A 13,337-nucleotide genomic window follows, 5' to 3' on the forward strand; every position below is an offset into this window, starting at 1 on the left:
GGGCAGCACTTCAGTGACTGATTCAGTCACTGTCAGAACCAGACAGTCACAGGCTCTCAGCATCAAACCGGTCAGGGACAACATTCAATGGGGGGCAAGTTCATCTCTTCCCTGCATGCCACATTTATTCATAAGCATTGGTTCCATGCACATAGGCTTAGTAAGGTCAGAGGCCAGGCTAGTAGGGGGGGCGTCATTGCATTCTTGGACCAAGGCAGCACAATATCTTGAGCCGGCCCTGATTAAACTGTACTTTTGTTAGCTAAATCTGCATTGTTTTGCAGTCTGTGCCCTTTTTGAAACCATATATTCTTTGCATAGACTAGATAGATAAAAATGAACTACTATACTGATTAAACAATGATTGGGTGAAAGGTAGCAGGGCTAGACTTGTTAAATCTGGAGTATGCCCTCCCTATTTTTGTGGGTTTTCAAAAATCAACTATTTTCAAAAGGTTAAAAAAAAAAACAAAACAATGTTCAAAATTAAAAGTGGCATGAGTTCATTTTATTTTAAATAGAATCATTTTTTCAACATATTTCTTTTAGCCAAAAAATTAAAAATGCTTCTAGCTAAAGTTATTACTGTTTCAGCGGCACATATGTTGTGCTTGCTCCATGCCTCAGCCTTCCAGCACCACACCAGCTCAGAGAGGCTGTAGTAGCTCACATGACACAAATTAATCATGGCTGACATGTTACATGAAAGTGCTTGTGCTGTTAGCTTGCACAGTGATTAAATGTGTAGCATGTGGCATGTACTGCAGAAAAAGTCCTACGTTTTACCACAAGCATTTTGGCTAATACATATTATAAAAATGTTATATTTAGAATAGAAATAAACTAATGTACATTTCAGTTTTGACCATCATCCCTTTTATTTACTATGCATAATTTGGAATTTAACCCCTTCCTGCCATTAGGACGTTCCATGCCGTCCTAACTGCGCTGGACTTTAGTGCTGTTTGGCTGTCCTGAAGCCATAGCTGCTTGCTAAATGGCATTGCGGGCTGGAGGGCGTGCCGAGCATCATAGGCACTCCCCCCTGACCCGATCCCATCATTGAAATTACCGATCGCATGAACGATCACGTAATTTCAATTTTTACTTATTTGTTTATACAAATAAGTCCCATCAGGAAAGGGTTAAAAAATGGTTTATGTCCCTCTAACACAGCTCTTATTTACTGGCTTTATAGAGAATTTAAAGCAAAAATAAATATGGTATGTAAGATAGGGCTGATGAAAAAACATAGCGCTGGCGAAATGTGCTGTTAACCCATATTCCTCACTGCTACAACAAAATAAGAAAGCAAATGCAGACTAACACATACAATCCATGTGCATAATGGGCTTCGGGTTGCAACCATTTTTTTTTCCAGAATAGGCGGCAACCCTAAATAAGTTGCACATTTTTTATTCAACTTGAATGGTTTATGCATAGTCCCCTGTGTAGTTTTTCTCTTTAAGAAAAGAAAATGCAGAATTTTCTGCAAAAGGCCACCATTTTTTTTTTTTTTTTTTTTGTTTACTAAATTTCACAAATTACATGATTTTTACATAATCTTTCATTTGTTTATTACTGGTATCTGAAATGATCTCACAAAATAGATTTTTTTTTGTATAAAAATGTCAGCTTTGGATAAAAAGAAACTAAACATTTTTTTCACTTCTTCTTTGTGCTTCACATAGATCTTTGATGAGTTATCGGTAGAGGATGTGCTTCTGTATTAAATACCCAGTCTTCTAATGATAGCAGATCATCTTCTGAAAACAGCAGGTAGAGGTATCTGTAAAATACATAATATTGTTGGTGAAATTGAGTTTTTGTCCAGAATTAAAGGGATACTAAACCCAATTTTTTTTCTTTCATGATTCCTATAGAGCATGCAGTTTTAAGCAATTTTCTAATTTACTCCTATTATGAATTTTTCTTCATTCTCTTACAATCTTTATTTGAAAAAGCAGGAATCTAAGGTAAGGACCTGACCCATTTTTGGTTAGCAGACTGCCCCCTTATTTCAGTTCTTTTGACAGACTTGCATTTTAGCCAATCAGAGCTGTCTCCATGGTAAATTCATGTGCATGAGCTCAATGTTATCTATATGAAACACGTGAACTAATGCCCTCTAGTGGGGAAAAACTATCAAAATGCATTTAGATTAGAGGTGGCCTTCAAGGTCTAAGAAATATGAACCTCCTAGGTTTAGCTTTCAACTAAGAATACCAAGAGAACAAAGCAAAATTGGTGATAAAACATAATTTATGTAAGAACTTACCTGATAAATTCATTTCTTTCATATTAGCAAGAGTCCATGAGCTAGTGACGTATGGGATATACATTCCTACCAGGAGGGGCAAAGTTTCCCAAACCTCAAAATGCCTATAAATACACCCCTCACCACACCCACAATTCAGTTTAACGAATAGCCAAGAAGTGGGGTGATAAAAAAGTGCGAAAGCATATAAAATAAGGAATTGGAATAATTGTGCTTTATACAAAATCATAACCACCACAAAAAAAGGGCGGGCCTCATGGACTCTTGCTAATATGAAAGAAATGAATTTATCAGGTAAGTTCTTACATAAATTATGTTTTCTTTCATGTAATTAGCAAGAGTCCATGAGCTAGTGACGTATGGGATAATGACTACCCAAGATGTGGATCTTTCCACACAAGAGTCACTAGAGAGGGAGGGATAAAATAAAGACAGCCAATACCTGCTGAAAATAATCCACACCCAAAATAAAGTTTAACGAAAAACATAAGCAGAAGATTCAAACTGAAACCGCTGCCTGAAGTACTTTTCTACCAAAAACTGCTTCAGAAGAAGAAAATACATCAAAATGGTAGAATTTAGTAAAAGTATGCAAAGAGGACCAATTTGCTGCTTTGCAGATCTGGTCAACCGAAGCTTCATTCCTAAACGCCCAGGAAGTAGAAACTGACCTAGTAGAATGAGCTGTAATTCTCTGAGGCGGAGTTTTACCCGACTCAACATAGGCAAGATGAATTAAAGATTTCAACCAAGATGCCAAAGAAATGGCAGAAGCTTTCTGGCCTTTTCTAGAACTGGAAAAGATAACAAATAGACTAGAAGTCTTACGAAAAGATTTCGTAGCTTCAACATAATATTTCAAAGCTCTAACAACATCCAAAGAATGCAACGATTTCTCCTTAGAATTCTTAGGATTAGGACATAATGAAGGAACCACAATTTCTCTACTAATGTTGTTGGAATTCACAACTTTAGGTAAAAATTCAAAAGAAGTTCGCAACACCGCCTTATCCTGATGAAAAATCAGAAAAGGAGACTCACAAGAAAGAGCAGATAATTCAGAAACTCTTCTGGCAGAAGAGATGGCCAAAAGGAACAAAACTTTCCAAGAAAGTAATTTAATGTCCAATGAATGCATAGGTTCAAACGGAGGAGCTTGAAGAGCTCCCAGAACCAAATTCAAACTCCAAGGAGGAGAAATTGACTTAATGACAGGTTTTATACGAACCAAAGCTTGTACAAAACAATGAATATCAGGAAGAAGAGCAATCTTTCTGTGAAAAAGAACAGAAAGAGCAGAGATTTGTCCTTTCAAAGAACTTGCGGACAAACCCTTATCTAAACCATCCTGAAGGAACTGTAAAATTCTCGGTATTCTAAAAGAATGCCAGGAAAAATGATGAGAAAGACACCAAGAAATATAAGTCTTCCAGACTCTATAATATATCTCTCGAGATACAGATTTACGAGCCTGTAACATAGTATTAATCACAGAGTCAGAGAAACCTCTTTGACCAAGAATCAAGCGTTCAATCTCCATACCTTTAAATTTAAGGATTTGAGATCCTGATGGAAAAAAGGACCTTGTGACAGAAGGTCTGGTCTTAACGGAAGAGTCCACGGTTGGCAAGAGGCCATCCGGACAAGATCCGCATACCAAAACCTGTGAGGCCATGCCGGAGCTACCAGCAGAACAAACGAGCATTCCTTCAGAATCTTGGAGATTACTCTTGGAAGAAGAACTAGAGGCGGAAAGATATAGGCAGGATGATACTTCCAAGGAAGTGATAATGCATCCACTGCCTCCGCCTGAGGATCCCGGGATCTGGACAGATACCTGGGAAGTTTCTTGTTTAGATGGGACGCCATCAGATCTATTTCTGGAAGTTCCCACATTTGAACAATCTGAAGAAATACCTCTGGGTGAAGAGACCATTCGCCCGGATGCAACGTTTGGCGACTGAGATAATCCGCTTCCCAATTGTCTACACCTGGGATATGAACCGCAGAGATTAGACAGGAGCTGGATTCCGCCCAAACCAAAATTCGAGATACTTCTTTCATAGCCAGAGGACTGTGAGTCCCTCCTTGATGATTGATGTATGCCACAGTTGTGACATTGTCTGTCTGAAAACAAATGAACGATTCTCTCTTCAGAAGAGGCCAAAACTGAAGAGCTCTGAAAATTGCACGGAGTTCCAAAATATTGATCGGTAATCTCACCTCCTGAGATTCCCAAACTCCTTGTGCCGTCAGAGATCCCCACACAGCTCCCCAACCTGTGAGACTTGCATCTGTTGAAATTACAGTCCAGGTCGGAAGCACAAAAGAAGCCCCCTGAATTAAACGATGGTGATCTGTCCACCATGTTAGAGAGTGTCGAACAATCGGTTTTAAAGATATTAATTGAGATATCTTCGAGTAATCCTTGCACCATTGCTTCAGCATACAGAGCTGAAGAGGTCGCATGTGAAAACGAGCAAAGGGGATCGCGTCCGATGCAGCAGTCATAAGACCTAGAATTTCCATGCATAAGGCTACCGAAGGGAATGATTGTGACTGAAGGTTTCGACAAGCTGTAATCAACTTTAGACATCTCTTGTCTGTTAAAGACAGAGTCATGGACACTGAATCCATCTGGAAACCCAGAAAGGTTACCCTTGTCTGAGGAATCAAAGAACTTTTTGGTAAATTGATCCTCCAACCATGATCTTGAAGAAACAACACAAGTCGATTCGTATGAGATTCTGCTAAATGTAAAGACTGAGCAAGTACCAAGATATCGTCCAAATAAGGAAATACCACAATACCCTGTTCTCTGATTACAGACAGCAGGGCACCGAGAACCTTTGTAAAAATTCTTGGAGCTGTAGCTAGGCCAAACGGCAGAGCCACAAACTGGTAATGCTTGTCCAGAAACGAGAATCTCAGGAACTGATAATGATCTGGATGAATCGGAATATGCAGATATGCATCCTGTAAATCTATTGTGGACATATAATTCCCTTGCTGAACAAAAGGTAAGATAGTCCTTACAGTTACCATCTTGAATGTTGGTATCCTTACATAACGATTCAATATTTTTAGATCCAGAACTGGTCTGAAAGAATTCTCCTTCTTTGGTACAATGAAGAGATTTGAATAAAACCCCATCCCCTGTTCCGGAACTGGAACTGGCATAATTACTCCAGTCAACTCTAGATCTGAAACACATTTCAGAAATGCTTGAGCTTTTACTGGATTTACTGGGACACGGGAAAGAAAAAATCTCTTTGCAGGAGGTCTCAACTTGAAACCAATTCTGTACCCTTCTGAAACAATGCTCTGAATCCAAAGATTGTGAACAGAATTGATCCAAATTTCCTTGAAAAAACGTAACCTGCCCCCTACCAGCTGAGCTGGAATGAGGGCCGCACCTTCATGTGGACTTAGAAGCAGGCTTTGCCTTTCTAGCTGGCTTGGATTTATTCCAGACTGGAGATGGTCTCCAAACTGAAACTGCTCCTGAGGATGAAGGATCAGGCTTTTGTTCTTTGTTGAAACGAAAGGAACGAAAACGATTATTAGCCCTGTTTTTACCTTTAGATTTTTTATCCTGTGGTAAAAAAGTTCCTTTCCCACCAGTAACAGTTGAAATAATGGAATCCAACTGAGAACCAAATAATTTGTTACCCTGGAAAGAAATGGAAAGTAAAGTTGATTTAGAAGCCATATCAGCATTCCAAGTTTTAAGCCATAAAGCTCTTCTAGCTAAAATAGCTAGAGACATAAACCTGACATCAACTCTGATAATATCAAAAATGGCATCACAGATAAAATTATTAGCATGCTGAAGAAGAATAATAATATCATGAGAATCACGATGTGTTACTTGTTGCGCTAAAGTTTCCAACCAAAAAGTTGAAGCTGCAGCAACATCAGCCAAAGATATAGCAGGTCTAAGAAGATTACCTGAACACAGATAAGCTTTTCTTAGAAAGGACTCAATTTTCCTATCTAGAGGATCCTTAAACGAAGTACCATCTGACGTAGGAATAGTAGTACGTTTAGCAAGGGTAGAAATAGCCCCATCAACTTTAGGGATCTTGTCCCAAAATTCTAATCTGTCAGACGGCACAGGATATAATTGCTTAAAACGTTTAGAAGGAGTAAATGAATTACCCAAATTATCCCATTCTTTGGAAATTACTGCAGAAATAGCATTAGGAACAGGAAAAACTTCTGGAATAACCACAGGAGCTTTAAATACCTTATCTAAACGTTTAGAATTAGTATCAAGAGGACCAGAATTCTCTATTTCTAAAGCAATTAGTACTTCTTTAAGTAAAGAACGAATAAATTCCATTTTAAATAAATATGAAGATTTATCAGCATCAACCTCTGAGACAGAATCCTCTGAACCAGAGGAATCATCAGAATCAGAATGATGATGTTCATTTAAAAATTCATCTGTAGGGAGAGAAGTTTTAAAAGATTTTTTACGTTTACTAGGAGAAATAACAGACATAGCCTTCTTTATGGATTCAGAAACAAAATCTCTTATATTATCAGGAACATTCTGCACCTTAGATGTTGAAGGAACTGCAACAGGCAATGGTACTTTACTAAAGGAAATATTATCTGCTTTAACAAGTTTGTCATGACAATCAATACAAACAACAGCTGGAGGAATAGCTACCAAAAGTTTACAGCAGATACACTTAGCTTTGGTAGATTCAGCACTTGACAGCGATTTTCCTGTAGTATCTTCTGACTCAGATGCAACGTGAGACATCTTGCAATATGTAAGAGAAAAAACAACATATATATAAAGCAAAATTGATCAAATTCCTTAAATGACAGTTTCAGGAATGGGAAAAAATGCCAAAGAACAAGCTTCTAGCAACCAGAAGCAATAAAAAATGAGACTTAAATAATGTGGAGACAAAAGTGACGCCCATATTTTTTCGCGCCAAATAAGACGCCCACATTATTTGGCGCCTAAATGCTTTTTGGCGCCAAAAATGACGCCACATCCGGAACGCCGACATTTTTGGCGCAAAATAACGTCAAAAAATGACGCAACTTCCGGCGACACGTATGACGCCGGAAACGGAAATAGAATTTTTGCGCCAAAAAAGTCCGCGCCAAGAATGACGCAATAAAATGAAGCATTTTCAGCCCCCGCGAGCCTAACAGCCCACAGGGAAAAAGTCAAATTTTAAGGTAAGAAAAATGTTAATTTAAAATGCATTATCCCAAATATGAAACTGACTGTCTGAAAATAAGGAAAGTTGAACATTCTGAGTCAAGGCAAATAAATGTTTGAATACATATATTTAGAACTTTATAAACAAAGTGCCCAACCATAGCTAGGAGTGTCACAGAAAATAAGACTTACTTACCCCAGGACACTCATCTACATATAGCAGATAGCCAAACCAGTACTGAAACGAGAATCAGCAGAGGTAATGGTATATATAAGAGTATATCGTCGATCTGAAAAGGGAGGTAAGAGATGAATCTCTACGACCGATAACAGAGAACCTATGAAATAGACCCCTTAGAAGGAGATCACTGCATTCAAATAGGCAATACTCTCTTCACATCCCTCTGACATTCACTGCACGCTGAGAGGAAAACCGGGCTCCAACTTGCTGCGGAGCGCATATCAACGTAGAATCTAGCACAAACTTACTTCACCACCTCCATCGGAGGCAAAGTTTGTAAAACTGAATTGTGGGTGTGGTGAGGGGTGTATTTATAGGCATTTTGAGGTTTGGGAAACTTTGCCCCTCCTGGTAGGAATGTATATCCCATACGTCACTAGCTCATGGACTCTTGCTAATTACATGAAAGAAAAGTAAATTGGAAAGTTGTTTAAAATGGCATGCCCTATTTGAAACTTGAAAGTTTTTTTTGGACTTGACTGTCCCTTTAAAACTATCTACAGCCTACTTTTATTTAAAGCAATCTCAGGAATATATTTTTTTCCTTTTTGCAGCCTCCCGTTTTACTACTAACAATATCAATAATATCCTATAACATTTTCATATAACAAAACAAAATAAATAAATTGTAAAATAAAATAATTTGACCAATTTACCAGACAGATGCAATGGAAATGCAGTATGCAATTCCAATTGGAAAACATTTAAAAGGACACTCAAGTCAAAATTAAACTTTTATGATTCAGATAGAGAATGTAATTTTAAACAACTTTCCAATTTACTTCCATTAGCAAAATGTGCACAGTCTTTTTATATTTACACTTTTTGAGTCACCAGCTCCTACTGAGCATGTGCAAGACATCACAGCATATACGTATATGAATTTGTGATTGGCTGATGGCTGTTACTTAAAACAGGGGGAGTGGAAATAGACATAACTTCTGAAATGTGTCAGAAAAAAATCTGCAACTCATTTAAAATTCAGAAAATGCAAATCTTCTGTATTCACTGGCCCTTTAGTTTTCAGAGTTCAATTTACAGAAAAAGAGGTGAAAATAAATAATTCAAGTACACTTAAAAGTTTTTTTGATAAATACTAATCATAATTAAAAATTTCATATTACAATCTCAATATGCTTGTGTCCCTTTTCTAATCTCTTTAACCAAATATTTTAAGTATCTATTAAAATCATTATATAAAATCTATAGTAGTAGGTGGTTCTGTTAATTTGTCCTACATCTCTCACAATCTAAAAGAACATGTTGTATTCATGTACAGACAATAATAAATAAGACTCACATTTTCAACTATGCAATTATATAATCTTGGCTCTGGACCCACTGATCAAATAGTAAAGGAGGCTAGACCCAAATGTAAAGTAAACATAGTAGCAATGAACGCATTATAATACAGAAAACACTTAATACAAAAGAAATGTCAGCTGGAGACTGGATATTAACTGGCTGAAGTACAAATGGCAGTTGAAGCAGCAGTCAAGTGAATAGAAGATAGAGTACCTGGAACAAGAGTTACTGGTAGGCTTGTTATCTTGTAACACAAGCTCATTCAAGTATAAAGCAAAACAGATAGCACAAACAAGAGGTACTGCCATGCTGGAGCAATCTGGTTGCACAAGTTCAGTCCAGTATATGGCAAATAAGGTAGATGGAACAAGCGTTACAGCAAGGCTGTAGAAAAATGTTGCAGATAGCTAAGAGCTCATTTTTATCAAGATGCTACACATGTATTCAGACAGGAAGATATTAAACTGTAGCAGTTACAATTACATAGTCTGTAAGGACAGCAGGGTCATAAATAAACATTTAGGCAGTGAGAGGTTAAACTTTAGCAGCTGCTGATAAAAACACTAGGGCAGGCATAGTCATATATGGGTATTCAGACCTGAACCAAAGCAAGAACAGTAGGGTTATTCATGGGCATACAGATAAAGGTAAAATAATGTTCCAAATGCAGGTATGGGGACAGCATACATGTAATACCACAAAAATCATAATCACACCCACAGCATAGCTAACTCAAATGAGCTCAGAGCAATGTGACTGAGAAACCTTAACAAATTCAAGCAACTCTATGGATAGTTTGGGAATTACAGCACAAAGCTAAAACCTAGCAAAAACTGCAGATTTACAGAAGAGATGTTGGTAATCTGGATGGTGTGCTACTATCACTCACCTAACATGTGAGACAAGGGAGCTAATTCCTTGAAATTGGTTGCATCTCCAGTCCTTGCAAGAGGCAGTGAAACTCCTAACTTTCCACCAATTATTTACTTGGATGCCCTCAACAAGAAGGCAAATTTAAACTGGTATGGATAAAAAGGACCAATCAGCTTCCTTGTCTTCTACCCTAATTATTTATTTAATAAGCCAACAGCAACAAGGTATTGAATACTCTACAATGTGTCATAAAAGTATATCCATGAGAGAGAACAGCTTCAAGTTCAGGCTAACCTATTTAGGCTTAAACAATTATACTACTATAAGGGAAACAAAGCTGATAGGCTACTCGCCCGTAAGCTTAGGAACCGTGCGGTCCAAGCCAGAATCCCTACAATCAAAACAGCAGGCGGAGCAGTAGTTCACTCGCCTAAAGACATAGGGAAGGCATTCGCCGAATACTATACCTCCCTATACAATCTAGACAGCACCTACCTTGAAGTAGGCTCACGTAGAGAGGCGATCCAACAGTTCTTGGTGAAGTTAGATCTTCCCTCCTTGGACAATGACTCTATAGACGATCTGACTGGTCCCTTCACCTTAGATGAGATTAAGGCAGCTATCCTAACTTTGAAACCTCATAAGGCACCGGGCCCAGACGGCTTCACAGGCTTATTTTTCCGCACCTTTGCCCAGACACTATCACCTTTACTACTTCGATTCTATGATGAGGTGGCGAGTGCCAGGGCTTTTCTTCCGGAGTTCTTAGAGGCAAGTATCTTGACTATCCCTAAAGATGGGAAAGATCCAGCATTATGTGGAAACTATCGGCCTATCTCTCTTATCAATGTAGACGTGAAGGTCTATGCTAAGGTCCTGGTGACCAGACTTGGACGACACTTGCCCTCGCTGATCCATTTGGATCAGGTGGGATTTGTGCAAGGTAGGCAAGGCACGGATAATACCCGCAGGCTACTGAATATCTTTATGGAAGCGGCCGACATGGGACTACCCCTCCTCACCCTATGGATGCAGAAAAGGCATTCGACAGGGTGGGATGGGACTATCTGTTCGGTATCTTGGAGCACTTTGGGATCCCCCAGTCTTTTTGCACAGCTGTTGCTGCACTTTATGCTTCCCCGACGGCTGTGGTTAAGGGTCTGGGCTTCTGTTCTCCTAAAATCAATATCAGAAATGGGACCAGACAGGGGTGTCCCCTGTCCCCGCTCCTCTTCGCGCTGGCTATGGAGCCGCTTGCAGAAGCAATTAGGAAAAACACCATGATCCAAGGCCTCCAGATTCACGATACACTCCAGAAGCTGGCGCTCTTTGCCGATGATCTCACCCTTTTTCTTACAAATCCTGTCTTGTCACTCCCTCCCTTGCTGGAGACCATTGACTCTTTTAGCAGAATCTCGAACTATAAAATCAATGTGACTAAAATGGAGGCCTATATGATACACTTGGACGCGATGGAACAGAAAAGCCTTAAGAGGCTTTATACGTTTAAGTGGTCATCGAATGGGATACGACACCTAGGTGTCTTTTTGTCACATGATAGAGGTATAGTAGTACAAGAAAATTATACTACTCTCCTAAAGGGAATTGATGCCCAGCTGAAATCAAGGAAATATGAGGAGATATCATGGATGGGCAGGATTGCTGCTCTGAAGATGATGATCCTCCCCAAGCTGACTTATATCATGAGGTGTATTCCTATTTCAGTCCCGGTGAGGATACTGAGAAGTTTCCAAGCACTTTTCAACTCATATGTCTGGGACAATAAGAAACCTAGAGTGGCGGCAACCACCCTTCAGGCTCCAGAAATCTGTAGAAAAGTTAGTTAGCGCTGTTTAATAAGTGTTAGTTTACTTGTATTGCCCTGTTTGGTAGTTAGTGCTGTTTAATAAGTGTTAGTTTACCCTTCAGGCTCCGGTTGAACGGGAAGGGCTAGGCCTACCTAATGTTCAACTATACCACCAAGCGGCAATGATCTCTCATGTCTCAGCCTGGGGAAAAGACCTCCCGCCCACGAGGTGGAGGGAATGGAACAAGCATCCCTACTGGCATATATAGATCTTTCAGATCTGCTGTGGGTTCCCCCGCACTTAGCATCACAGATCACTATCTCCAACCATCTGATTAAAGACTGTCAGTTGGCTTGGTTCCAATTGTGACACAATCTGTTGATAGCCCCACACCCTTCGCCAATCCATCCCGTTATTGCCCTCTTACAGGGACTCCCCAATGTAAGACTCACTAACTGGAAGAAACTAGAGGTTACGTCTTTGGGGGACTTCTACCTTAATGATAACCTCCTTTTGCCCCGAGACATGATCACAAGGTTTGCCCTACCTTGCCACTTGGAGTTTGACTATATGAGACTCCGATCCCTTATGAAAGCGTGGGGATTCCTGACTGATAAGATCAGGACACCCACCATCTGGAAGATTAGATGGAAGGCGGGCCTGCAACTGTATAAGCCCCTTACCACTCATTACAAATCCCTTCTAGGACCTCCCACCCTTGTAAAAACAAGGCACATGATCTCCTGGGAAAATGAACTGCGACAAACCTACACGACACTTGACTGGTCTAAGGCTATAACAATGACCAAATCTGCACTACACTGTGTGACAATGTATGAACTCTATTTCAAAATTACTACTAGATGGCACCTTGTACTGACTAAGCTGCAAACTCTGTACCCTGGGCATTCACCTATGTGTTGGAGAGACTGTGGGGCAATAGGCACTCCGCTCCATGTGTGGTGGTCATGTGACAAACTCCGACCGCTTTGTTCTAAACTATGCACGGCTTGTACGGCCTTAGAACTACCAGCCCCAGATAAACCAAGCCTGGCCCTACTCCATATTGGAATTAAAAAATTGCCTGTCCATAGGAGATATTTATATATCTATTTACTGACCTCACTTAAAATGCTGATAGCCAGAAACTGGAAGAAGACGCAACCGCCAAGATGGCAGGCTGTAGTCGACTACTTACAATATATCAAATCCATGGAAGACTATGTCTTTCGGATGAGAAACCAGTCAGAAACATCTAGCCTAATATGGGAACCCTGGGAGACTTACTTGAAACAGAATTCATAATTTGGCCCACCCCCTTAGAGCACTACCAGCCTATTTCTGGTGATTCCCCCCCCCCGGCTACAGAGGGCACACCTCACTGTGAATACCCCGAGGTGCCGCTTGTCAATTTAAGAGAATTTCCCTCGTCATTAGTACCCTACCCCTTTCCCACCCTGACGCTCTCCTCCCCCCTTCTCCCTGCGCTCCCCCCTCACCACACGCTTTCTTTATGGAACATAGTGTAATTCAGCACAACAACACAATATCTGCCCGCATATATCGCATATACCACATATACTATATACCTGTACACCTCGGTATTGATATGTGTTCTTTAACTGTCAGTGTTATTGAATATGG

The 13,337-nt window shown here is 39.8% G+C and overlaps 1 protein-coding gene across 1 annotated transcript in view; it reads right to left on the reverse strand.

Annotated features, from left to right (window-relative positions):
- Positions 1–479: 479 nt before the first annotated feature.
- Positions 480–13,337, reverse strand: part of MAN1C1 (mannosidase alpha class 1C member 1) — a 378,811-nt gene continuing 365,953 nt past the window's right edge. The window contains exon 13 of the mRNA XM_053705384.1: positions 480–1,789. Coding sequence (XP_053561359.1) covers positions 1,684–1,789 — 106 coding nt within the window. The 3' untranslated portion in view covers positions 480–1,683. The remainder of the gene's footprint in view (positions 1,790–13,337) is intronic.

The sequence above is a fragment of the Bombina bombina genome, chromosome 3 (genome assembly GCF_027579735.1).
Source record: "Bombina bombina isolate aBomBom1 chromosome 3, aBomBom1.pri, whole genome shotgun sequence".
In the NCBI taxonomy this organism is placed as follows: domain Eukaryota; kingdom Metazoa; phylum Chordata; class Amphibia; order Anura; family Bombinatoridae; genus Bombina; species Bombina bombina.